The sequence below is a fragment of the Salmo trutta genome, chromosome 2 (assembly GCF_901001165.1).
Source record: "Salmo trutta chromosome 2, fSalTru1.1, whole genome shotgun sequence".
Taxonomy (NCBI): domain Eukaryota; kingdom Metazoa; phylum Chordata; class Actinopteri; order Salmoniformes; family Salmonidae; genus Salmo; species Salmo trutta.
Genome location: NC_042958.1, coordinates 61,205,743 through 61,233,630, shown reverse-complemented (window position 1 = coordinate 61,233,630; position 27,888 = coordinate 61,205,743). Strand labels below are relative to the sequence as shown.

Below are 27,888 nucleotides of genomic sequence, written 5' to 3'. Positions count from 1 at the left end.
CTGTTTTCGCCCACAGGACTTCATCTGACTCAATGTTTTATGTTTGTGGCAAAACTCTCGGTAACACCTAGACACTGTCGTGCGTAAAAATCCCTGGAAGGCGGACGTTTCTGAGATACTGGGTCCGTCGAGCCTGGCACCGACGATCATACCACGATCAAAGTTACTTAGGTCACTCTTTTTCCCCCTTCTAAAGTTCAATCAAACAGTAACTGAATGCCTCAATGCCTGTCTACCTGCATTATATAGCAAGCCATGGCCAGGCGAGTCACTGTCTGTAGGAGCAATCCATTTTCGTGAATGGGGTGGTGTACCTAATAAATTAGCCGTGTAGTTGTTACAGAGGCTGAAGCTCCTTTTTCTTTCCTCTTCCGTGGGCTGATCCTGTCCTGGTTATGTGTGTAACCAGCTTATCTTCCACACCCTGCAGGCCTAGGCTGTCTTAGTTCTGGAGCAGTGGGTCTTGAGTGGAACAAATGGCCAGCCTGAGGGGGATATGGCGATGACGAGTTCCCAACCGTTCAACTCCTCTACTCGTCAACCTTTCTGATCCGTGATTTCTGATGATGCTCACAAAGGATTAGTGGGGGACTAAGGTTGATAAGGTTATCCCTGTTATTCTAATCCCATTCCACCAATCCAATCTATTCAGAATGACAAAGATGCCTGCATGCCTGCCTGTTGTTAAACATGGCCAGGGAACCACCAACCAGTAAATTCATTGACAGTACTCGAGGCCATAAACTACTGAATTATGCAACAGTCATTGGTGTGGTAAGTCAAAGACATATTGGGAACAAACCCCAGGCGCTAGGACCCAGTGCACGTGAGAGCGCGCTTCTGCTGCCAGAAGGTGGAGTGGTGGAGACGACGAGACGGGAGGGGAACAATGAAAGAGCTGGCTGGTAGTGCTAAGCAGCAGAGAGATTGGGAACAGTTGTGAAAGGGAGAGTGAAAAGCAACAATAGCACCCTGATTCAAAGAGGACAAATGGAGAAACTGTGAATAGGTGCAGATAGAGAGTCGGGTCATTTTCCACGCAGGCTGAAAAGTATGCTGCAAATGAATGGATTTGGTGTGGTGTTGAATTGGGTCATACAGACCCCAAGAAGAGCGAAAGATAAACACACACCCGCCCCTAGTTGCCTCGCAGGTTGAGGGTGGATGTGCGCTTTCGAGAGACGAACGGGCAATCTTACCGACCATCGCCAAACCATAGAAGATAACGGAGTCAATTCTCCATTGGCACCGAATAACCCTAAATAGAAGAGCGCCTTTACGCACGGAACCGAACAGAGAATTACTACCAACACAGACGAGAAAACAAGACACAAAGACGGACCTGAAGTCAGTTCACACTATAGGCTGTTCATTTTTCAGACAAGAGAACCCTGCATAATTGAAACAAAAACACAACTGCAGTTTAAAAATAAAAGTTTCATATATGGACTCATTCGTTGATGTTGAAATACGATTCATTTCATTTAAAATAGAATAGTTAAAAAAAACCAGGAGATCTCGTCGGTTTATTGCCACCAAACCCCGGTGAATCAACCGGTCAGTTGAAGAGCGCAGGGGCTCCTCGCGCTGCGCAAATGCAGGACCATGGAGGAGACAGACAGGTCGCCAGCAGGTGAGTTAAGTTACAACCTCTGATTGGACTTCATTATCACAAACACAGATTATTAGCATATGCATACATCTTGGGAAATATGATGCAATGGCAACTTGAATCATAAACGTAATGAACCGCTATTTATTGGTCAGTCTGTGTTTGCTTGTTTGTTTGTATGTATTGTGCTTTAGGCTATGTGCATAATTTTTAGTGTAGCCTAGTCTCTAAAGATTTTCAGTGGACTTTATTTATTTGCAAGTGGATTGTGGACTATTCATTCAACAAATTGTGATCATTATTTCACATAGATTTGAAGAACCATATTCACCAGGCTTTCACTATTCACCTATGCAATATGTTTTCTTTGAGGAAAAGGTTCAAAATGGTCTCTATTGTACCTATCTCCTTTTTTTCTCTTTTTTTTCTTTACAATAAAAACGATTTGATGAGCACAGGCATACCTTCAAGGTAGACGGGCTATTCAGTATATTCTCCAGGTGAACTTGAATGTGTGTTTCTCTCTAGGTGGATGTGATTGAGTTTCCCTCCACACATTTCCATAGTACATGTACATTTTAAATCAGGCAGGATTTCCTTTCCCAGCCAGCACTTTGCATTTGTTATTTAGCACCATTATGCACTAATAGAGTAACAAAATGGGCACTCGGAAGCACCATAAAGCGAGTGTACACTCTGGTTAGTGGCGTTAATATCTCACTGATAATGGCATGTAATACATTTAAATGAGTGTCTGACTTTATTGAACAAAAAACAATAAAAGCAGTGAGCCTTCTGGGGTGTAATGGACTCTAAATGAAACATGATGACGGTGAAGAGTTGGACATTCATTTTACTCACCATTTATTGCTTGATGACAAAGCGTTTACTTCCTTGACCTTGCAGGGCAATCACAGGACCATTGTTCACTAACAGCTTTGTAAAGTGTTCATTAACAACTTTGTGAAGCCAGTATGTTACTGGACTATATGAATAAATCACAGTACATTTTCACTCTATATACTGGAAAATAGTTAAATCCCATACTGTATAATTCATGGTAGCCTATCAGACACTGTAGCGTACCATATATATAATAGAACACGCTGTACTGTCGACAGTATGCACACCACTCTGCCCTGTTTGGCAATTAACACAGTGCACTGAGCAGTACACCTACTGTATAGCCTATGCCCTGTGTAGCGGGTAGACAGGGGGCAGGTTGGACACGAGAGACCTGGTGGGCTGGTAAATCATGACACACTTTGGTGGCAGGTAAATTGATGTGCTTAACTGAATGGATAGGCGTGATGTTAGATCAGCGGCATCTACAGCGGCGGCATCCCATCCGAAGTCAATGAGGCCAGAGGAAAGGGGAAGGAACGAGTGAGAGGATTGTACTTGATTGGATTGCAGCCCATCTGGTTCAGCGATCTCAGCAGCCTCAGCAATCAATCCAGCCTGATGTCACCACAGGGTTGGTGTTTGGCTGTAGAATCCCCCCATCGTCATGGTAATACATCAAGGCCTGATTCTCTGGTTACAGTGGTCCCCTCCAGCCAATGGCCAAGTTTCTCTTTAGATCCTCCTCATCATAATACAGCCAAACTGTGTCTCTCTCCCAGCCTGTAGTAGACTCTTCTAGACTCTAGTCTCCTACAGTTGTTGTCAGTACAGCTGTGGAGTCACGGTTACCCATCCATTTCATATCAAAGAGATGAATTATCCTCCCTGCCTTGGGGAAGGCTGCTGTGTTTCGCTCCCATTTCATGTCCTCAATCCTATAGTGTCAGTCATGACATTAAACATTCCTACACTGTAGTGTGCACACAGGGTGAGGGGGTATACAGTATATTTTCCTATTGGCTGGCTGAGCACAGCTTTTTGACTGTTGAGTGGTTTTGTGTGGCTCTACTGTTTTGATAATTGCTTTTGTATGATGTAGACTAGTCATTTCATGTTGAATGGTGCACTACACCCTTGTAGTTCAACCCATTGTAGTTAGCAGTAGCAGACTGTGTAGTTTCTTTGAATCTAGCTGCTCTGCTCACAATAGAGCAATAATAGATGGACAGTTGACTGCTCTCTGGGTGTTTACCCTCGGGTAGAGTTACCGCTCTGTGCTGCGGTCCGTGTTGTCCAGTCCCTCTCGGCGTGGTGGCGAGGTGATGCCTTACTGTGCCTGACCGTCCCTGACCGTCCCTGACAGCTCTCAGCAGCAGCAGCAGGTGTTGAGGTGGGCATGAGAGAGAGAACGAGAGAGGGAGTCAAGTGGCGCCCGCACGGCCCACAGGCTCAGTGGGGGGGTGGAGGACAGAGAAGAGAGAGCCGGATCAGCAGAGTGAAGGTGATTTGTCAAAATGAGTGGATGTGGCCCCGGCTGCTGGTCTGTCCAATCACCGGCCAGCAGGAAGTCTCCAAGGTTACGGGCCTGTGTGAGGAGAACTGAGGAGTGCTACTGTAGCTGGCTCTCCTCGTACCTGGCTCTACTGGCACGCGTGCTGTTAAGGTAGATGATTCAGTTATTTACAACTGAGTGGTGGACCGCGGAGCTAGATAACACTCACTCACAGGGCGCTCCTATTGAACAGGGTGTTTATTGAGGTTATATTGAATAAAGTGTTTTGTTGTTCCTCTCAAGCATGTCCTCGGTGCTCACAAACTGTGATACAGTGCGTTTGTGTGTGACAGTGGAGGCCCCTCAGAGAAGGAAGGGGAGGACCATCCTACTCAGTGAATTTCATTTTTTATTTTCTTTAAGTTGAAACTATACTAAACATATTCACGTCACCAAATGTTTTAATTTTTTAAATTTTTTATTTCACCTTTATTTAACCAGGTAGGCAAGTTGAGAACAAGTTCTCGTTTACAATTGCGACCTGGCTAAGATAAAGCAAGCAGTTTGACACATACAACAACACAGAGTTACACATGGAGTAAAACAAACATACAGTCAATAATATAGTAGAAAAATAAGTCTATATACAAAGTGAGCAAATGAAGTGAGATAAGGGAGGTAAAGGCAAAAAAGGCCATGGTGGCGAAGTAAATACAATATAGCAAGTAAAACACTGGAATGGTAGATTTGCGGTGGAAGAAAGTGCAAAGTAGAAATAGAAATAATGGGGTGCAAAGGAGCAAAATAAATAAATAAATACAGTAGGGTAAGAGGTAGTTGTTTGGGCTAAATTATAGATGGGCTATGTACAGGTGCAGTGATCTGTGAGCTGCTCTGACAGCTGGTGCTTAAAGCTAGTGAGGGAGATAAGTGTTTCCAGTTTCAGAGATTTTTGTAGTTCGTTCCAGTCATTGGCAGCAGAGAACTGGAAGGAGAGGCAGCCGAAGGAGGAATTGGCTTTGGGGGTGACCAGAGAGATATACCTGCTGGAGCGCGTGCTACAGGTGGGTGCTGCTATGGTGACCAGCGAGCTGAGATAAGGGGTAACTTTACCTAGCAGGGTCTTGTAGATGACCTGGAGCCAGTGGGATTGGCGACGAGTATGAAGCGAGGGCCAGCCAACAAGAGCGTACAGGTCGCAGTGGTGGGTAGTATATGGGGCTTTGGTGACAAAACGGATGGCACTGTGATAGACTGCATCCAATTTATTGAGTAGAGTATTGAAGTCGAGGATCGGTAGGATGGTCAGTAATAACTGGTTAAAACACTGTTTTGCAATGAAGGTCTACAGTAGCCTCAACAGCACCCTCTAGGGTAGACCAATGGTGTAGCCGGAGGACAGCTATTTTCTGTCCTCCTCTGGGTAGGTTGACTTCAATACAAAACCTAGGAGGCTCATGGTTCTCACCCACTTCCATAGACTTACACAGTAATTATGACGACATCCAGAGGACGTCCTCCGACCTACCAAAGCTCTTGCAGCATGAACTGAAATGTTGTCCACGCAATCAAAGGTTCAGAAAATTACTCTATTACCGGAAGCATAAGCTGCATAAACTACAGCTAGCTAGCACTGCAGTATGGTGAGTTGTTGACTCAAAGAGAGAGAAGGACAATAGTTTAACAATTTTGAGCAAATTCATTTATCTTTCAAAATTAAGGAGATGCAGCAGAGGGAGAGAGCTAGCTATATTTCGTTGTGTTGTGCACTGAAATCCACAAGTGAAGGAAAAAGCTGAGAGGAGGAGAGCGAAGTGATGATGCTGTATGTGGTTCCTATGAAAGTGAAATGTGTGTGCGGGTGATCAGGGGTGTATTCATTCTGCCGATTCGGTTGCAAAACATTTCTTAAACAGAAGCAAGTGGAATGAAACTTGGATGAACCTACCTGAATTTGTCCAATAGAAACTCTCGTTTTAGTTGCAAAACGGAATGCAACTATTTGGACTAATGATTACCCCTCAGATCAGCTAGATACAGGCAAGAGTGTGCAAAACGGTATTGAACGTGTCACTGTCTGTCACCTTGATTACTTCAATTTGTCTCTCGACCTGTGCACCTACATTATGAACTTTTATTTGTAGGCTAGGTTGTAGCAACCGCATGATGGGTATACGGCAAATGTGAGTCCTATCACCTATCAATGTCATATGAAGGACGGTCATCCAATATGCTGTAATAGAAAGTGGCACCTACCGACACGCACGCGCGTGTGTGAGTGAGAGATTATGAATTTTCAGCTGAGACAAAAGGTAGAGTCCATTAGGGCCTGGGAGAGAGAAGTGAGTCAGACTATGAAATCAAATTATTTCTTTCATTAGTCTCCTGTTTACATTTCTCAAGAATAGAGAAGAGGGAATTGAGAAGGTGGACTTTAGAAGCTATGAAGAGCGCAAACTCTCCATATTGATTTGCTGTGTGGACATTTGCTGTGTCAGACACCCACTTTTTAGAATCAGTAGGCCATTTCCTCAGAATGGAATGTAAAGAGCGGCCATGTTGTTTGATTTCATTTAAGGTTTTTGACCCCTCTAACACGGCAGCTAAAGTAGACCTAATGATGACATTAATACAGCTATGATTGAATAACGTGAGCTGTCCAAAGTAGTGCCCCAGTTTACAGGCAATTCACCATAGCTTTTAAATAAAGTTTTTTTTTTTTTTTATATTCTTTATATCGGTTGATTCGCCTCAACTCAAGCTTATGACATGACCTTCATCACAAAATGAACTTTTTTCTCACAGGCTACAATTAACTCTGATTGCGTTATTCAAACAGTTTTAATTAAATGGCCAGACTCAGAGTATAGGATGCTACTGTGAAGATGAGATCCCTACTGCAGTATTAAAGTCTAAGAGAGAGTTGTCCACTAGAAGTTGCCAAGCTGCGTCTATTATCAGGGGAGACGGTTCCCATGGAAATGTAATGTTAAAGGTCCAATGCAGCCGTTTTTAACTCAATATCAAATAATTTCTGTGTAACAATTAAGTACCCTACTGTGATTGTTTTCAATTAAAATGGTCAAAAATAAACAAAAATAGCTTCTTTGCAAAGAGCAATTTCTCAAGCAAGAATTTTGCTAGGACTGTCTGGGAGTGCCCACTGGACAAAAACTGGTTCAATCAACATTGTTTCCAGTCATTTGAACCCAAAATTCATTGTGATGACCAGGGGCATCATTTTTCAAAAAATCTGAAACAGCTTTTTCCTGCTATCTAGAGACAAAATCATTATGCTTCCATGTAAAAAATAAGTATATTTTTCTGCATATCTAAGCATACCTCTTGAGCTGTCTGTATCCTCCTGACTGTTTTTTTTTAAATTAAATATGTTTCTCTGCATCTTTGCAAAAATTGTAAATGATTGAAAGGAATGTGAATCTTATTCAGTACATTTAGTAATTGCTTTTCTAAAGTCTACCAACCTTGCCAGCAGGCATGCCAGCTAAGATAGTTAGACAAGCCAGCTACTCTAACTTGATTGATAGCCTGAAATGGCTTCTTGGTAGCTAGTTATGAGGTTGCGAGATTGGGAACCTATCTGGGCTACCTAAAGGCAACTTTATAAAATTGCTAGGTGGCTAGTAATATTACAGAGAAACAACAACCAAAAATACGAATACCATTTTTTTTTAAAACAGGACAAATCTGAGTGGGCATGTGCCCCTGTGCCCCCTATGGGCATGATGTGGAAAAACGCATCAACATAAGGGAATTTCGTATTTTTGGGTTGATTTCACATTGAATTCATGTTAGTTGACAACTCAACCAAATGTAAATCAAAACTAGACGTTGCACTGACATCTGTGCCCAGTGCGTGGGGAGGGGAGGTTAAGGGTAAAACTTGGGGAGGGTAAAACGGAAAATTAGCTGTTATTGGCAGAGAGGTTTGAAACTCTCTTTCCCATTGTTTTATTAACTAATGTACTGCCTGGTGATGTCACCAGGCAGGCCAAAACTCAGTCCCACCAAAGCAGGCAAAAATTCAGGCGGTCTTTTCAAACAGCTCTTACACTAACATGGCATCATCAATTTTCACAATTGCACAGTATTATTCCAACCTCATAGTGTGGAAATATATATAAAACACAGGAAATCCTATTTTTGACTGCACTGGGCCTTTAATTTAACACCAATATGAAAGACAAAAGAGCCTAATTATTGATGTGTTCTCATGTTGAGATGAATAGAGATGAATAGGCACTCAAACACGAGGCCAATATTGTACAGATAGAACATTACAGTGAATATGGGAAAAGGATGAGATGAGGCACGAGGGATCAATTATAGATTCAAGACAAAACAATCTTTACACAAAGCAACGCTAAGTTTAGTAAAGAACAAAGGAGACATACAGTACCTTCAGAAAGAATTCATACCCTTGGACTTCTTCCACACTTTGTTGTGTTACAGCCTGAATTCAAAATGGATTAAATAGATTTAAAAAATCCTCACCCATCTATAGACAATACCCCATAATGACACAGTGAAAACACGTTTTCAGAAATGTTTGCACATTTATTACAAATAAAAAACAGAAATACCTTATTTACATAAGTATTCAGACTCCTTGCTATGACACTACAAATTGAGCTCAGGTGCATCCAATTTCTTTGATCATCCTTGAGATGTCACTACAACTTGATTGGAGTCCACCTGTGGTAAATTCAATTGTTTGGACATGACCTGTTTATATAAGGTCCCACAGTTGACAGTGCATGTCAGAGCAGAAAATATACCCCCATAAAGTCCAAGGAACTGTCCGTAGATCTCCAAGATATAATTGGGATGAGGCATAAATCTAGGGATGGCTATTAAACTGTAACGGCCGGGCAAGAAGGACCTTGGTCAGAGAGTTGACCAGGAACCCAATGACCACTCTAACAGAACAACAGAGTTCCTTGGCCAGGATAACAGTCTCTACAGCACTTCACCAATCTGGGCTTTATGGGAGAGTGGCCAGATGGAAGCCACTCCTGAGAAAAAGGCACATGACAGCACACCTGGAGTTTACAAAAAGGCACGTGAAAGACTCTGAGATAAGACAAAATATTCTGTGGTCTGATGATACTTTTGAACATTTTGGCCTGAATGCAAAGCGCTATTTCTGGAGAAAACAAGGCACAGCTCATCACCCGTCTAACACCATCCCTACTGTGAAGCATGGTGGTGGCAGCATCATGCTATTGGGATGATTTTCAGCGGCAGGGACTGGGAGACTAGTAAGGATAGAGGGAACAATGAATGCAAAATACAGGGAAATCCTTGATGAGAACCTGCTAGCAGAGTGCAAATGACCTTAGACTGAGGCAAAGATTTACATTCCAACAGGACAATGACCCCCGAGCATACAGCCAAAGCAATGCTGGATTGGCTTCACAAGAATGTGAAAGTCCTTGAGTGGCCCAGCCATACAAACTGAAACAAAAAATAAAACATTTTGGCATTAGTCTCGCAGGGTTCATCTCTATTCTCATCTCAAGCCAAGAGTTTGTTCAGTAAAGGTCGTCTGGCTATTTCACTAGCCATCTCGTGTCTGGGCGTATGGAGGTCCAGGCTGTTACTGTAGACCATTTTAATATAATAATACAGTTTTTGCAATTTAGCAGAACTGTTTGTGTGTGTGTGTGTGGTTCACGCAGTTTCTTCTGTCTGTTAGTGTGGACTATTCTGGACCTTAAATGGTATGTTTTTGTCTGTTAGGGCATTCTGGGCTTTAAAGGGGATGTCTTATCTGTTAGGGTTAGCGAAGTAGACGACCTCTGCGCTGATGGCTGCTAGAGGTCATTTTTCAGTTCACAGCACAGGAAACATTGCAGAAAATACCTAATGGCTGCATGTGGTGATCTCTAGAGTCTAGAGCAGTGTTACTCGCTATTTTCTGTAAGGGGGCCACTTTGGGTTGAGACAATTATTCAGAGGGCCGCACAGATCTTTCATTTGTTGTACTTTTTCTTCCAATATTATCAATTGAGAGCAAATTCAGAGCAATAGAGCACTTGAAATTGATTTGATGTACAGCACTTCACAAATATATACATACACACATCAAATAGGCTACATCACATGTATAAGACCTATATTAAGGGGTACCTCAGTAGTTGGATGAGCGAAAATGTCCCTTCTGCTCCTTGACTGAATTCATTCTAAATGTGTAGTCTGTTGTTGTTATCCTTGTGAGGCAATCCAGGTGTGCATTGGTCAGTCTGTTTCTCTGTTTTTGTTTCACAATGTTCATTGTTGAAAATGTTGCTTCACGTGAATAAGTGCTGACCAAAAATTGTGTCACCTTTTGCACACACTGCTTCTGACACAAGGCTCCAGAAATGGGTAACACCTGATCTTAGTTCACCTTGCAATTTGTCATGTGCCTGCAGCTCCACTATCTCACTCTCTATTCCAGCACGGTCAGGACAGAGGGCTGTGATGACTGGGGTCAGAGATGACACTGGCACATGAAAGGGGTTCTCAATGAAGTTGAAAAACTCGAACTCCATGATATTCTTGAATCTTGACTCCAACTCCAACTCTTCCAACACACGCACAAATGCATCATAGCTAAAATGTTTTAGTATGTCTGGGTTGGATGTGGTGACTGCTCTGAGCTTTGGGAAATTAACAAACTGTCTGTCAAACAAACAGTGTGGTGATTTTATTTTGAAATGCTGTGACCACACGCAGCATTTTACCCGGAGTTTTAGCTTTCCCTTGGAGCTGGAGATTCACCATGTTCAGGTGGCAGGTGATGTCAGTTAAAAAAGAAAGCTTTAATATCCACTGTGGATCATCCAGCTCTGACTCCTCTCTCCCCTTGCTTGCAACAAATTCACGGATTTGAGGGAGGAGAGAGAGAAATCTTTCCAAAAACTCTGCCACGAGACAGCCATCTCACCTCGTTGTCAATTATCAAGTCGTCGTATTCTGTCTGGCATTCCTCCGGCAACTCGCGGAATTGCCGGTGATTCAGTGCCCTCGCAAAAATAATGTTCACCCACGCACACGACTTTCTGCATCACATTCTGTATTTCTTTGAGTGCTTCCTGATGAATGATACAATGAAACGTAACAAATTCGGGAATATCCTCTCTCTTTCTCATCAGACCTATGAGTCCTTTCTCCTTTCCTCGCATGTTTGGGGCATCGTCAGTGCACACAGATGCCAGATTTCACCAGTCAATATTATCAGCAAAAAATGTAACAAGGACTTTCAGAATATCCTCTCCTAGTGTTTGTCCCTAAAGAGGCAGTGAACATAGAAGTTCCTCTCTGAACGACTCATTTTGAGGGAAGCGGACCCAAACACATAATTGGGCAATGTCACTTACATCAGTGCTTTCATCAAGCGCAATACTAAAACACAGCGCCACGGATATGTCAGTAATCAGTTGCTCACCGATGTCAATGTCTTCTATCCGTCTTGTTATTGTCGAGTCTGAGAGTTGCAGTCCCTTAATTTGCTTTAAAATAGCTTCCTTGTTTGTGAAATCAGCATACAATATTTTGGCTGAGGCCAAAAAATCATTCTTTGACAATTTCCGCGTCTGTGAAGGCCTTGTTTCTCGCGAATATCCAAGCAATCTCTGCAACAGTGCTAGATCTGTCCATCATTTGTTGTTGTCCTTTGAGCTGCGCTATTTTGTTGTTTCCGATGTTGCTTTGTGGCGGATATGTTTTGTCAAAGTGGGCATGATGTGACTGGAAATGTCACTCTACATTTGCTCCTTTAAAACTATTGACTGCCTTCTGGAAAATAAGACAAAGTGAGCTGGTCCCATCATGCAGTTCAAAAAAATACTTGTCTGTCCATTTCTCTTGGAACTTTTGGTCGATTTCCTTCTCTTAGCCATCGAAGCCACGTTAGCTATGTTAGCTATGTTAGCTAGCTGCATTTCCCCGCCGCCATCTTCCTCATTTTCCTGGTTCTCCGGTGGTTGTTTGTTCATAGCTGTCACGTTATTCTCCAGCTCTTCCCCCTCATTTTCTTTGTCAATAGATTTAAGTTTTTTTTTTACAATAAATCAATCCATGTCGCCAGACTGCAAAATTAGCTAGTAGCAAACTGATATGTGTCGGTTGCTGTAGCTGAGCAGTTGCGTTTTATTTCGGCAAATGTTCTATTTCGGCCTTTCTGTTCAACAGCTGTGCTATACTGCCATCTATCTGCCATCCAGGGAACAATAGATATATTCAATGAAGTGATTCAGGCCTGCATTAAACACATTGAATTGAAATAGTATCATTGTTATGTATTATGAATGGAAAATAGGAAAATCACTGTGAGTCGCAAATTAAGGGCTTGCGGACCGCAAGCGGATTGCGGGACACGTAATGAGTACCACTGGTCTAGAGCAATGAAGGTTCAGCGGTGCTAAGAAGGACATGAATTGGGAATGAGAAACTGGAATAGATCTCTCACTGCAATCTGCTCACCCATTTTAATGGCAGTCATACTGTATTATTTAACTAACATACCTTTATTTAAGTGTTTTGATCTAAGTAGATACAGTTGAAGTCGGAAATTTACATGCACTTAGGTTGGAGTCATTAAAACTAGTTTTTTAACCACTCCACAAATTTCTTGTCAACAAACTATAGTTTTGGCAAGTCGGTTAGGACATCTACTTTGCGCATGACACAAGTAATTTTTCAAACTATTGTTTACAGACATATTATTTCACTTATAATTCACTGTATCACAATTCCAGTGGGTCAGAAGTTTACATACACTAAATTGACTGTGCCTTTAAACAGCTTGGAAAATTCCAGAAAATGATGGCATAGCTTTAGAAGCTTCTGATAGGCTAGTTGACATCATTTGAGTCAATTGGAGGTGTACCTCTGGATGTATTTCAAGGCCTACCTTCAAACTCAGTGCCTCTTTTCTTGACACCCTGGGAAAATCAAAATAAATCAGCCAAGACCTCAGAAAAGAAATTGTAGACCTCCACAAGTCTGGTTCATCCTTGGGAGCAATTTCCAAATGCCTTAAGGTATTATGTTCATCTGTACAAACAATAGTACGCAAGTATAAACACCATGGGACCACGCAGCCGTCATACCGCTCAGGAAGGAGAGGAGTTCTGTCTCCTAGAGATGAACGTACTTTGGTGCGAAAAGTGAAAATCAATCTCAGTACAATAGCAAAGGAGCTTGTGAAGATGTTGGAGGAAACAGGCACAAAAGTATCTCTATCCACAGTAAAACAAGTCATATATCGACATAACCTGTAAGGCCGCTCAGCAAGGAATAAGCCACTGCTCCAAAACCGCAATAAAACAGCCAGACTACAGTTTGGAACTGCACATGGGGACAAAGATAGTACACTTTGGAGAAATGTCCTCTGGTCTGATGAAACAAAAATAGAACTGTTTGGCCATAATGACCATCGTTATGTTTGGAGGAAAAAGGGGATGCTTGCAAGCCGAAGAACACCATCCCAACCGTGAAGCAGCATCATGTTGTGGGGGTGCTTTGCTGCAGGAGGGACTGGTGCACTTCACCAAAGAGATGGCATCATGAGGGAGGAAAATGATGTGTATATATTAAAGCAACATCTCAAGACATCAGTCAGGAAGTTAAAGCTTGGTCGCAAATGGGGCTTCCAAATGGACAATGACCCCAAGCATACTTCCAAAGTTGTGGCAAAATGGCTTAAGGACAACAAAGTCAAGGTATTGGAGTGGCCATCACAAAGCCCTGACCTCAATCCTATAGAAAATGTGTGGGCAGAACTGAAAAAGCGTGTGCGAGCAAGGAGGCCTACAAACCTGACTCAGTTACACCAGCTGTCAGGAGGAATGGGCCAAAATTCACCCAACTTATTGTGGGAAGCTTGTGGAAGGCTACCCAACACATTTGACCCAAGTGAAACAATTTAAAGGCAATGTTACCAAATACTAATTGAGTGTATGTAAACTTCTGACCCACTGGGAATGTGATGAAAGAAATAAAAGCTGAAATAAATCATTCTCTCTCCTATTATTCTGACATTTCACATTCTTAAAATAAAGTGGTGATCCTAACTCACCTAAGACAGGGAATGTTTACTAGGATTAAATGTCAGGAATTGTGAAAAACTGAGTTTAAATGTATTTGGCTAAGGTGTATGTAAACTTCCGACTTCAAATGTACATATGTGTATGGATCATTTGAGTGTGTAGACTCTATTCAGTTATTTTAATGATATACACTGGCTCAATAAAGCAAGGTACAAAAGGATCTCACACCCGTGAAATCCGTATATATCCATAGTGCCACTCTTTTATAGCTGCTGAAGACAGAGTGGGATCAGAGAGCAGTATTGGAGCACAGTGTGGCATGTGGCCTTAACTGAACATTTACGCTGAGTCGTGAGGAAAGAGACCCGGTGGAGAAGCTCTGCCTCCCTCATGCAGCGCCGCAGCTGCTCTCTGGGAGAGATAGAAAACACAATGGCCCTTTGATAGTGTCACTGCCGGACTGTGTGTATGGGGGCACACACACACATATGCAAATGAGTGCACAGACACACATAGACAGACGCTCACACACAAACCAATACACATGCAAACTGAGCTCAGTCACACACTTATGCACACACACATTCATTCAAACCCAGACTCACACATAACCCTCCATCAACACACCCACAAAGCACTTTGCAGGTTCCCATTTCCTGGTTCCCATTTAGAACTTTAGACTGCAGCTGATGTATCTCTTCCCCTCATCACATTCTGGGTCTCTTAATCATATACTGCAAAGGAAATGAGGTAGCAGAGTCTTTGGTTCGGGGGTGTTTTTGTCTTAGTGGAGGCTGAGTAATGCGATTAGACTTGATGCCGGAGCGTTACATGTTCCCCCGTGGAGCCCTAGGTGGCTGCAACTAGCAAGCTAGAGTTGAAGGAGAGCCAGTAAACAAACATTCATTATGATTGATGGATCAGGAGCCGGATGGGGATCCGGTCTAGTCAATCTGTTTCTAACTTTCAAAGGCTATTTGGGCAATTGAACCAAACCTGTTCAAAGCTGTTTTTTGATAGCAACAAATGAGCAACATAGATATAAATCCAAGATGGCGTAGCAGTCAGACGTCTTTGTCCTTTCGTGTCCCTTGTATATATATTTTTACATCCTTTTCTTCGCATATCTTTTTAAAATATTTTCCTAAACCTCAACTTCTAAATACTCTCCTGCAACCCGCCTCACCCAATGTGGCGTGGATCAGTTTTTTTTTCTAAAGTATTTCAATTTACTTTGAATCTGGAATCCCTCAACTGAAGCTAGCCAGCTAACTACCTACCAGCTATCAGTCATCAAACCATTCGCGGTCATCAGCTAACCTTTAGCTCAGAAAGCTCTCGCCAGTTCGAACAACGTGACTCAAACCAGAGCATAACGGACCTATTATTATTTTATATATATTCCCCCCCCCCCTCCCCATATCCCCGGATTCCTTCCGCAAACTCTGAACAGGTGACTACTCCTGGCTAGCGTTTCCATCTCGGAGCAAGCACCAATTAGCCTGAAGCTAGCTCGGCCAGGGCTCCTGTGCTACCACCGAAGCCCACTCCTGGGCTACAATATCCGGACCCCTTCTACTGCCGGTACGGGGCACGGAACCCCGCCGATCCTCTACGACTGGAATACCGACATAATCTGCCCGAGGATTCCAACAGGCCCCTCAGGCGCGACGTCCACTGCAGGCCCATTCTGCTAACCGGCCTGCTAGCAATCTGGAGCTACTTGGAACCCTACTAATTCCACGACTGGTCTATCGACGTCTCCGCACGAAGAGGCAAAAACAGACTTACCCCCATCGCGACTTCCCCAAAGGCTAACTTGCTAGCCCCAGTCTGCTAACTGCTAGCTTGCCTGCCCCGGTCTGCTAACTGCTAGCCCCGGTCTGCCTACTGCTTGCTTGCTAACCCGGTCTGCTAACTGCTAGCTTGCCAGCCCCGGTCTGCTAAGTGCTAGCTTGTTTAGCCCCGGCCTACTAACTGTTAGCTTGTTAGCATCGGCCTGCTAACTGTCTGAATCGCCGTGTCCCCAGTAAGCCCAACCAATCACTGGACCCATATGTTCACTTGGCTACGCATGCCTCTCTCTAATATCAATATGCCTCGTCCATTACTGTCCTGGTTAGTGATTACTGTCTTATTTCACTGTAGATCCTCTAGCCCTGCTCATTATGCCTTAACCACCCATGTTGTTCCACCTCCTACATATGCGATGACATCACCTAGTTTAAACGTCTCTAGAGACTATATCTCTCTCATCATTACTCAATGCCTAGGTTTACCTCCAATGTACTCACATCCTACCTTACCTTTGTCTGTCACGCCCTGACCTGAGAGAGTCGTTTTTCTCTGTTTGGTTAGGTCAGGGTGTGACACGGGGTGGGCATTCTATGTGTTGTATGTCTATGTTGTTTTTTTATGTCTATGTTGTTCTATGTGTTGTATGTCTATGTTGAATTTGAAGATAGAGAACGTGACAGAATAACCCACCACAAGAAGGCCAAGCAGCATGCGCTGACTGGGAGGACGAGCTGGACCGGGGTGAATCAACAACAGAAGCCCGAGAGGCAGCAAATGATTTGGGGGGGGGGCACACGGGGAGATTGGCGAAGTCGGGGTTGAGACCTGAGCCAACTCCCCGTGCTTACCGTGGGGAGCGAGTGACCGAGAAAGCACCATATTATGTGGTGATTCGCACTGTGTCGCCAGTGCGCACTCACAGCCTGGTGCGCTCGGTGCAAGCTCCTCACAGTTGCCGTGCTAGAGTTGGCCGTGAGCCAGGAAGAAGTGTGCCGGCTCGGCGTTCCTGGTCTCCAGCGCGTCTCTTCGGCCCAGGTTATCCTGCGCCAGCTCTACGCACGGTACCCCCCATTCATCAGCACAAACCTTATTAGTCCTGTACCAGCGCCCCGCCCTTGCTGGGCTACAGTGACCATCCAGCCAGGACAGGGTGTGCCAGCCCTGAGCTCCAGACCTCCGGTGCGCCTCCACGGCCCAGTGTGCCCTGTGCCTGCTATGCGCACCCAGTCTCTTGTGCGTCTCCCCAGTCTGGTGAGACCGGTTCCAGCTCCCCGTAGAAAGCCTCCAGTGATGATCAATGGTCCGAAGCCTCCAGTGATAATCCATGGCACAAAGCCTCCAGTGATGATCCATGGCCCGGAGCCTGTAGTGATAATCCATGGCCTGGAGCCTGTAGTGATAATCCATGGCACGAAGCCTCCAGTGATGATCCATGGCCAGGAGCCTGTAGGGATGATCCATGGCACAAAGCCTCCAGTGATGATCCATGGCGCGGAACCAGTAGTGATGATCCATGGCACGGAGCCTGCAGCGAAGGTCCCCAGTCCGGAACCTACAGAGACGCTCCTCAGCCCGGAGCCTCCAGCGACGCTCCTCAGCCCCGAGCCTCCAGCGATGGTCTGCAGCCCCGAGTCTTCAGCGGCGGCCTGCAGCCCCGAGTCTTCAGCGGCGGCCCGCAGCCCCGAGTCTTCAGCGGCGGCCCGCAGCCCCGACTCTTCAGCGGCGGCCTGCAGCCCCGAGTCTTCAGTGGTGGCCTGCAGCCCAGAGTCTTCAGCGGCGGTCGGCAGTTCAGAGCCTCTGGCTACGCCCCGAACCAGAGCCGCCACCATGAGTAGATGCCCACCCAGGCCCTCATCCATGGGTTGCCGGGAGTCCGCACCTTTGGGGGGGGGGGGGGGTACTGTCACGCCCTGACCTGAGAGAGTCGTTTTTCTCTGTTTGGTTAGGTCAGGTTGTGACATGGGGTGGGCATTCTATGTGTTGTATGTCTATGTTGTTTTTTCTTTATTGGCCGAGTATGGTTTCCAATCAGAGGCAGCTGTCAATCGTTGTCTCTGATTGGGAATCATACTGAGGCAGCCTTTTCCCCACCTGTGTTTGTGGGTTATTATTATTTCTGTGCGTGTTGTGTATATACGCCACAGTTGCGTTACGTTTCTTTCTGTTTACCTGTTTATTGTTTTGGTTCGGTTGTCTTCAAATAAAGATGTGGAATTACCGGCATGCTGCGCCTTGGCTCATATATGACAGGGAATTTGAAGATAGAGAACGTGACATTGTCTGTACACTATGCCTTGAATCTATGCTATCGTGCCCAGAAACCTGCTCCTTTTACACTCTGTTCCAAACGTGCTAGACGGCCAGTTCGTATAGCCTTTAGCCGTACCCTTATCCTACTTCTCTTCTGTTCCTCTGGTGCTCTTATTTGTTGACTTCTGTAACCATAAAAGCCTTGGTTTCATGCATGTTAACATTAGAAGCCTACTCCCTAAGTTTGTTTTACTCACTGCTTTAGCACACTCTGCCAACCCGGATGTCTAAACCGTGTCTGAATCCTGGCTTAGGAAAACCACCAAAAACCCTGAAATGTCCATCGCTAACTATAACATTTTCCACCAAGATAGAACTGCCAACGGGGGCGGTGTTGCAATCTACAGCAAAGATAGCCTGCAGAGTTCTGTATTACTATCCAGGTCTGTACCCAAACAATTCGAGCTTCTACTTCTAAAAATGCACCTTTCCAGAAACAAGTCTCTCACTGTTGCCACTTGCTATAGACCTCCCTCTGCTCCCAGCTGTGCCCTCAATACCATATTTGAATTGATTGCCCCCCATCTATCTTCTGAGATCGTGCTACTAGGTGACCTAAACTGGGACATGCTTAACACCCCGGCCATCCTACAATCTAAGCTTGATGCCCTCAATCTCACACAAATTATCAATGAACCTACCAGGTACAACCCCAAATCCGTAAACACGGGCACCCTCATAGATGTCATCCTAACTAACTCGCCCTCCAAATACACTTCTGCTGTTTTCAATTAAAATCTCAGGGATCACTGCCTCATTGCCTGCATGTGTAATGGGTCTGCGACCAAACGACCACCCCTCATCACTGTCTAACGCTCCCTAAAACACTTCTGCGAGCAGGCCTTTCTAATCAACCTGGCTGGGGTAACCTGGAATGACATTGACCTCATTCCGTCAGTACCTTCCTCACCATCTTAAATAAGCATGCCCCATTAAAAAAAATTTGAACTAGGAATTGATATAGTCCTTGGTTCACTCCAGACCTGTCTGCCCTTGACCAGCACAAAAACATCCTGTGGCGTTCTGCATTTGCATCGAATAGCCCCCGTGATATGCAACTTTTCAGCGAAGTTAGGAACAAATATACACAGGCAGTTTGAAAAGCTTAGGCTAGCTTTTCAAACAGAAATTTGCATCCTGTAGCACTAACTCAAAACCGTTCTGGGACACTGTAAAGTCCATGGAGAATAAGAGCACCTCCTCCCAGCTGCCCACTGCTCTGAGGCTAGGAAACACTGTTACCACCGATTAATCCACTATAATTGAGAATTACAAGAAGCATTTCTCTACGGCTGGCCATGCTTTTCAACTGGCTACCCCTACCCCCGTCAACTGCCCGGCACCCTCCACAGCAACCCGCCAAAGCCCCCACCATTTTTCCTTCACCCAAATCCAGATAGCTGATGTTCTGAAAGAGCTGCAAAATCTGGACCCATACAAATCAGCCGGGCTAGACAATCTGGACCCTCTCTTTCTAAAATGATCTGCCGAAATTGTTGCAACCCCTATTACTAGCCTGTTCAACCTCTCTTTCGTATCGTCTGAGATTCCCAAAGATTGGGAAGCTGCCGCGGTCATCCCCCTCTTCAAAGGGGGTGACACTCTAGACCCAAACTGCTACAGACCTATATCTATCCTACCCTGTCTTTCTAACGTCTTCAAAAGCCAAGTTAACAAACAAATTACCGACCATTTCGAATCCCACTGTACCTTCTCTGCTATGCAATCTGGTTTCAGAGCTGGTCATGGGTGCACCTCAGCCACGCTCAAGGTCCTAAACGATATCATAACCACCATCGATAAGAGACATCACTGTGCAGCCGTATTCATCGACCTGGTCAAGGCTTTCGACTCTGTCAATCACCACATTCTTATTGGCAGACTCGACAGCCTTGGTTTCTCAAATGATTGCCTTGCCTGGTTCACCAACTACTTCTCTGATAGAGTTCAGTATGTCAAATCGGAGGGCCTGTTGTCCGAACTTCTGGCAGTCTCTATGGGTGTGCCACAGTGTTCAATTCTCTGGCCGACTCTCTTCTCTGTATACATCAATGATGTTGCTCTTGCTGCTGGTGATTCTCTGATCCACCTCTACACAGACGACACCATTCTGTATACTTCTGGCCCCTCTTTGGACACTGTTAACTAACCTCCAGACGAGCTTCAATGCCATACAACTCTCCTTCCGTGGCCTCCAACTGCTCTTAAACGCAGGTAAAACTAAATGCATGCTATTCAATCGATCACTGACCGCACCTGCTCGCCCGTCCAGCATCACTACTCTGGATGGCTCTGACTTAGAATACGTGGACAACTACAAATACCTGGGTGTCTGGTTAGACTGTAAACTCTCCTTCCAGACTCACAGTAAGCATCTCCAATCCAAAATTAAATCTAGAATCGGCTTCCTATATCGCAACAAAGCATCCTTCACTCATGCTGCCAAACATACCCTCGTAAAACTGACCATCCTACCGATCCTCGACTTCGGTTATGTAATCTATAAAATAGCCTCCAACACTCTACTCAACAAACTGGATGCAGTCTATCACAGTGCCATCCGTTTTGTCACCAAAGCCCCATACACTACCCACCATTGCGACCTGTACGCTCTCGTTGGTTGGCCCTCGCTTCATACTCGTCGCCAACCCCACTGGCTACAGGTTATCTACAAGTCTCTGCTAGGTAAAGCCCCGCCTTATCTCAGCTCACTGGTCACCATAGCAGCACCCACTCGTAGCATGCGCTCCAGCAGGTATATCTCACTGGTCACCCCAAAGCCAATTCCTCCTTTGGCCGCCTTTCCTTCCAGTTCTCTGCTGCCAATGACTGGAACGAACTGCAAAAATCTCTGAAGCTGGAGACTCATATCTCCCTCACTAGCTTTAAGCACCATCTGTCAGAGCAGCTCACAGATCACTGCACCTGTACATAGCCCATCTGTAAACAGCCCATCTATCTACCTACCTCACCCCCATACTGTATTTATTTATTTATCCTGCTCCTTTGCACCCCAGTATCCCTACTTGCACATTCATCTTCTGCACATCTACCATTCCAGTGTTTAATTGCTATATTGTAATTACTTCGCCACTATGGCCTATTTATTGCCTTAACTTTCCTCCTTTGCACTCACTGTATATAGACTTTTTGTTTTCTTTTGTTCTACTGTATTATTGACTGTATATTTTTTTTCCATGTGTAACTCTGTGTTGTTGTATGTGTCGAATTGCTACGCTTTTTCTTGGCCAGGTCGCAGTTGCAAATGAGAACTTGTTCTCAACTAGCCTACCTGGTTAAATAAAGGTGAAATAAAAAAATAAATACACTGCATAGACAATGTGCAATACAGTTTTCACTCCTAGGTAGAAGACATGCTGCGACTTACAGTATGTCTATATATCTCTCTCTAATCGTGACTGATAAATTAGTATTTGTGTTCTTATGGAAAATATTTAGCGAGGCACACTTTTATCATTTGGCCTTGTTTAGTCTCAGCATGGCTCCTGAGTGGCGTCACTGCAGACCCTGGTTCAATCCCGAACTGTATCCCAATCGGCCGTGATCGGGAGTCCCATAGGGCGGCGCACAATTGGCCCAGCGTCGTCTGGGTTAGGGGAGGCCGGGGTAGGCCATCATTGTAAATAAGAATTTGTTCTTAACTGACTTGCCTAGTTAAATAAAGGTTAAACAAAAACAAATACAAAATGTGAACGTCTTAGAAATGAAGGTGGCTCCAAATAGCTGTGTCCTATTTCAGTTTCCTCCCTCTAATTCATCTTACAATATTTATTACTTTCTTCTCATAAGATATAGCTGAGTAATCTCAAATGGACGAGAGGAAGAACAAAAAGCTGGGCTGTGGAGGGAGGGAGAGGAGAAAGAGCCTTCAGTGAACTTGTGTGTGTCTGTGTGTGTGTGAGAGAGAGAGCCAGAGTGCTCGCTTTCCAATGGTCCAGCTCTGTGTTAAGTACACACTGTTGGGGTTTGTGTGTGTGTTGATATTCATGCACAATAGACGACATCTCCATGTGAGATCAGCCTTGCCTTATCAATAACCCTATCTGTGTGTACAGTACAAGTAAACACACAGCACGTACAAACAGTCACACATAATGACAATGGTAGAGATGAATACATTTGTTTGTTTTTTAGGCCAGCCTTGCATTCCGAATAAGCTTATCTATTGTGTCATAGAGTGTAATAAAGTGTTGATGCCCTATACGACCACAATGTCCTCCAATGGTCAGTCCGCCCTATTGCAAAGTACTACCAAACATCTCAGCGACAACTTTTTCAGGGTTCAGCAAATTGAGTCGGCAGCTAGCCCAGAGCCACTACAAGCCAAATATATTTACTGGGCACAACTAAAGTAATCCCTTTTTCTTCCTTCACGCTATCGATTGTATGGAAATGCATTTCTATTGGAAAAGGCACTTGAATATAATCTGGATTATATTATTATTATTATATTATATCCACCACTGTCTTTACCATTTCTGTGTCAGCTGTTTCTATCCCTACATCCAACTGCCCAGCTCCATTTTCGTGTACTGTCAAGGTCAATATTGTCTGCATGAGTTCCTAGAAGATCAGCGACCCTTAGACCCAGTCTAAGACCCATGTCTAACTTCCCAGAGGGACTCTATGTCCAATATGTTTACCAGGCACCAAAGGAGGCTGGTGGGAGGAGCTATAGGAGGACGGGCTCATTGTAATGGCTGGAATGGAATCAATGGAACCGTATCAAACACATCAAACATATAGAAACCATGTTTGATTCCATTCTATTAATTCCATTCCAGCCATTACACAGAGCCCGTCTTCCTATAGCTCCTCCCACCAGCCTCCACTACCAGGCACACAACCCAATCAATCCCCTTCTGCTCCCTTGCCACTGCATTGATTGTATGCAAATGAAGATGTACTCGAACCTGTCTGTTATGCACTGAGGGGACAAAACATTAGGAACACCTTCCTAATATTGAGCTGCAGCCCCTTTTGTCCTCAGAACAGCCTCAATTCGGATTTTACAAGGTGTCAAAAGCATCCACAGGGATGCTGCCCCATGTTTCCTACAGTATCAAGTTGGCTGTATGTCCTTTGGGTGGTGGACCTTTCTTGATACACACGGAAAACTGTTGAGCGTGAAAAACCCAGCAGCGTTGCAGTTCTTAACAGACTCAAACAGGTACCTACTACCATACCCTGTTCAAAGGCACTTAAATCATTTGTCTTACTCATTCACACTCTGAATGGCACATACACAATCCATGACTCAAGGTTTAAAAATCCTTCTTTAACCTGTCTCCTCCCCTTCATCTACACTGATTGAAGTGGATTTAACGTGTGACATCAATAAGGGAACATAGCTCTCACCTCAGTGTCGTCATTCACTTGCACATAGGCAAACAAGCACACACACACGCATACACACACAAACACACACACAAACACACACACAAACACACACACACTAAGTCAAAGTTGTCACGTGTGTGTGGGATCGCCAATAAGCTTGCTGTATTTAGCAGGAAACTCTCCTACTCTTTATTGTCTCAGACATGACATAATCTTATGTTTGTGTGTTCTCGTCTGTCCCCAGTGTGCCCCACAGCGTCAAGGCGAGTCTGTCTCTGTCTCCGTCGGGGCCGGGCCAGGTGGGCAGCGGCAGGGGCTCACCCACCTCCAAGGTTGGCTACTGCGGTGGTGGCGGTGTGCCTGTGGAGGACATGCAGGCTCTGGCCATAACCTCCCTGTCGGCTGCAGATGTGGCCAAACACTACGAGCACATTCGCAAGCTGGGCAAGGGCACATACGGCAAGGTGGACCTGGTGGCACACCGCACACAGGGTGAGTCAGAGGGCATGCATGGGTGTGGCGAAGGGACATTGTTGGGAGCAAAGGTTTCAATAGAGTTTACACGGTCATACCACAACAGGACCAGAGAGCCAGATGGTGCAACAGAATGTAGGCTAAATCAAGAGTTCAATGAAACCGGGCACCACAGTGACAGGGCGTTTGTGAGGTCAAAGGTCACGATAGTGTAAGACTTTAGGGTGAAAAGGCTCTTTAGGTTGAGAGTTCATTAAAAGGTTACATGCCATTAAGGTGAAGAGGGCACTAGACCGGGTTAAAGTGCAGTGGGAGCTTTCTAAGAAGCCCTGATTGCACAGCTGTGTGCTTAGTCAACAGCTGAGGGTGTGTTTCAGAGCACAGAGGCAGCTGGTACAGAGAGGGGAGTGGAGGAGGTTTCAGATACACAGAATCAGATTGCACTGGCATCTTTAGTTCAATTCACTTAATAAATGTCAGTTTAGTTTATACATTTGCCTTGACTCTAAAATATTGCTCTGATACTGTACAGTATTTTGATACAGTCTGTCTTCTGAAGTGTTGCCAAACATCTTTTCCCATGGGACATTCAAGTATTCATTCATTCATTCTGTTCTTCTCTGTGTGAACATATCAGGCACCAAAATGGCTCTGAAGTTTGTGACAAAGAGCAAGACGAAGCTGAAGAGCTTCCTGAGGGAGTACAGCCTGACGGGCACACTGAGCTGCAGCCCCTTCATCATCAAAGTCCTGGATGTACTCTTCGAGACCGAGGATAGCTACGTCTTCGGACAGGAGTACGCCCCCGCGGGAGACCTGTTCGACATCATTCCCCCCCAGGTACTGTTCTGGATCATGCTTATCATCTGCCCACCAATCACTGTTCTCCCACACCTTAGCCAATCAAGCGCAGTGTTTCAAAGCAATGTGGTTTTAACAAGCCCTTCTGGGATTGGAGCCTTGTCTAAGTCCCTACTCAGATTTGAGCTGCATGCTCCTTTAGTGTGTACTGTAAGGCTCTCATTTAATTCCAGTGCTTTTCAGTGGAGGGCTACCTTTGACTCAAAGGTTCTTACTCTAGGTTGTTAAAGATGAGTGCAAATATAATGCTTAACAAAACCTATTTTGTCCCACTTTACTCCCTCTACACCCCTATTCAGTTTCTTTCTCATTTAATTTATTGCACTTAGTTTTCCTCCCCTCCACTGTACACTAAATCTGTTCACCCCTATTTCTTTCTTCCCTCCTTCCTCCTTTCCTATCCTCCTCCTTGTAGGTTGGTCTTCCGGAGGAGATGGTGAAGCGCTGTATGCAGCAGCTGGGTCTGGCTCTGGACTTCATGCACAGCAAGAATCTGGTGCACCGTGACGTCAAGCCCGAGAACGTGCTCCTCTTCGACCGTGAGTGCAGACGCATCAAGCTGGCTGACTTCGGCATGACACGGCGCGTGGGCTGTCGCGTGAAGCGTGTGAGCGGCACCATCCCGTACACGGCGCCAGAGGTGTGCCGCGCCAGTCGTGCCGAAGGCTTCCTGGTGACCACCAGTCTAGACGTGTGGGCCTTCGGTGTGCTTGTCTTCTGCATGCTGACGGGTAACTTCCCTTGGGAGGCAGCGCTGCCCGCCGATGCCTTCTACGAGGAATTCCGCCGCTGGCAGCGGGCGGGTTGCCCCACAGCTGCCTACCCGTCCCAGTGGCGCCGCTTCACCGATGACGCCCTACGCATGTTCCAGCGGCTGCTCGCCGCCGAGCCTGAGAAGCGCTGCGGCGTGAAGGACGTCTTCTGCTTTGTCAAGTACGAACTGGTCAGCGAGCTCCGACGCCGCGCCTCCTGCCGAGCCAAGAGAGGCGAGAGGTCCAGTTCGTCTGGCGTATGCTCCGCAAGCTGTACCTCCAACTCCTCTTCGTCTTCCTCCTCATCACGCTCCCACAGACACCCAGAGCCCTCCACCCCCCCTGGGACGACCTCACTCCTGCGCCCAGCGCCCCTGAAGAGGAGTGTCCTCTCTGACACCCATTCCCCTCAGGAGGAGTCTCCTGGCCAGCACCACTCTTCTCCGGGCCGGGAGAAGACCAAGAGCCAGATGGTGATGGCTACTGCCATAGAGATCTGTGTCTGAGAATGAGGGGATGAGCAGCAGTATTTGTGGCTGTTGCCACAGCGATAGGAAGCTGTGCAAAGTAATAGCGACTGCCATTGAGACTGGAGTGAAAGGTTGACGTATTACAACGCTGCCGAGAAGAACCCCAATGTCAAATTCCTGACTGTGCCACAGAAATTGGTATCATCACTCACAGCAGCGTACTATAGGACGAGTCATCACTAGAGCATGCGTTTGTCATTTTGATTTGTGACCTAAGAGTCGGAGAAGCACTGACTGACACCGTTCAGCCATTTTGCTTCTAAGCCCACACAGTAACACTGCTAATGATGCTAACAAAAGAACAACGCTAGCCATTTCTAAACAAGGAGTTTGGTAGAAACACGCAATGCTCTCTGACGTCACATCTATTCTCTCCTTTCTCCCTCATTTCTCAATGTTTTCTCTTTCTTCCTCCGCTTCTCTCTCTCTATGAATACATTTAACCTGGGGAGGCCGAAACGTTAGCTGGTCAGGTGACTTTCTTTAGAAAAGTAGCTGATCTGAGGGCCAGTGATCCAATAGGGGAAACTGATCTTCTAGCTGACATATTGCTGAACCAATGGGATCTCACAGATTTACTGGACATTTCCAAAGTGTGAAAATGGCTATGGACAATAGGGGAGAAGGATTGTTTTTCAAAAGAAGAAAATATTTGAAAGTGACTCTCCAATGGAGCAGTTACTATGACGACAGGACATTGCTCATCTAGACTGTCTGGACTGAGACAGGACCATGCTGTCAGACATCGGGAGATTCTAATTTGGGCAAAAGTTCGTCCTCTCCTCGACTCCTCCGTCCTCTCTCCATGATCCGAAAACCAATAAGTGTTCGAGTGGTGGAGGAGAGTGTCAATTCGTTAGTAGGCGAAAGAAGGAGCCTGCTCACCTCCTCGATTACCTACTTCTGCAGAGGAAGGTGGCAAGCGCGGAAGTATTTTAATACCTGCCCCTTTGAATCAGCTGTTGTTTTCTTGAAGAAGAAAAGCATGCAAACATTTAAAAACGATATGCTACTCATCCTTTTATCTATAAACTGTCTTGCACAACTATCTAAATTCATTTTTTATCACTTCAAACATTTATTTTGGGGATTCCACCCATGGATATATAACATATATCTCTATGATTCCACCCGTGTAAACATCATTTGCCTAATATTGTGCGAGTGGAGAGTCTTGTTTCATATATAGTAAGCGAGAGAGGGAGGACGCAGGAGAGAGGACACAGGAGTTGAGCAAATCCAAATGAGATTCCCCATTATCTCAGGACATCTTAGCGGGCCACTTCCTGTCTCACAATGACTTCCTTATTAGGGTTACAAGTGATTTCCTCTGGTAGACAAACAGTTTAAAAGGACACATTTCATACTGTGTGCTCATTGGTTTATACAGGCACAGGTATCTTCAGGTGTGAAAATAAATGATTTATTATATTGACATTCAAATGCTTGGAAGCTGTTATAGAATAGAGTCCAGGGATTGCTTATTTTATACCCGCTATTTGTGTGTGTGTGTGTGTGTGTGTGGGGGGGGGGGGGGGGGGGACTGTGGGTGTGTATGTATATGAGGGTGTATGTGTGTGTTTGAACAACTAAATCACACGCTCTTTGTAATGGGGGAGAGATGTTAAAAGGGAAAATTGACTTTATACTGTAAATATTTAATATGTGAAGTGGTACACTGTATTATCGTCAGGTAGTTCAACCATGTAGCTTTACTAATTTAGTTTTACTACTGGGAGGGGTTACAGGATTTTATGTTATTTTTAGAGCAATGCACTGTATGTAGCAAAGAAAT

General features: G+C 45.1%; 1 protein-coding gene across 1 annotated transcript; it reads left to right on the top strand.

Moving 5' to 3' along the window:
- The first annotated feature begins 851 nt into the window (after window positions 1-851).
- On the top strand, window positions 852-27,530 carry sbk1 (SH3 domain binding kinase 1). The gene is made up of 4 exons (XM_029709838.1): window positions 852-1,633; window positions 23,721-23,968; window positions 24,588-24,790; window positions 25,227-27,530. Exons 1-4 carry the CDS (start codon window positions 1,596-1,598, stop codon window positions 26,067-26,069), a joined length of 1,332 nt encoding a protein of 443 aa, XP_029565698.1. The 5' UTR covers window positions 852-1,595; the 3' UTR covers window positions 26,070-27,530.
- The last annotated feature ends 358 nt before the right edge of the window (window positions 27,531-27,888 follow it).

Bases quoted from the DNA above. Each gene is read 5' to 3' on its own strand.
- sbk1 (XM_029709838.1), top strand. From the start codon at position 1,596: ATGCAGGACCATGGAGGAGACAGACAGGTCGCCAGCAG. The intron at 1,634-23,720 runs GTGAGTTAAGTT...GTCTGTCCCCAG, and splicing joins GACAGACAGGTCGCCAGCAG to TGTGCCCCACAGCGTCAAGG. The intron at 24,791-25,226 runs GTACTGTTCTGG...TCCTCCTTGTAG, and splicing joins TCGACATCATTCCCCCCCAG to GTTGGTCTTCCGGAGGAGAT.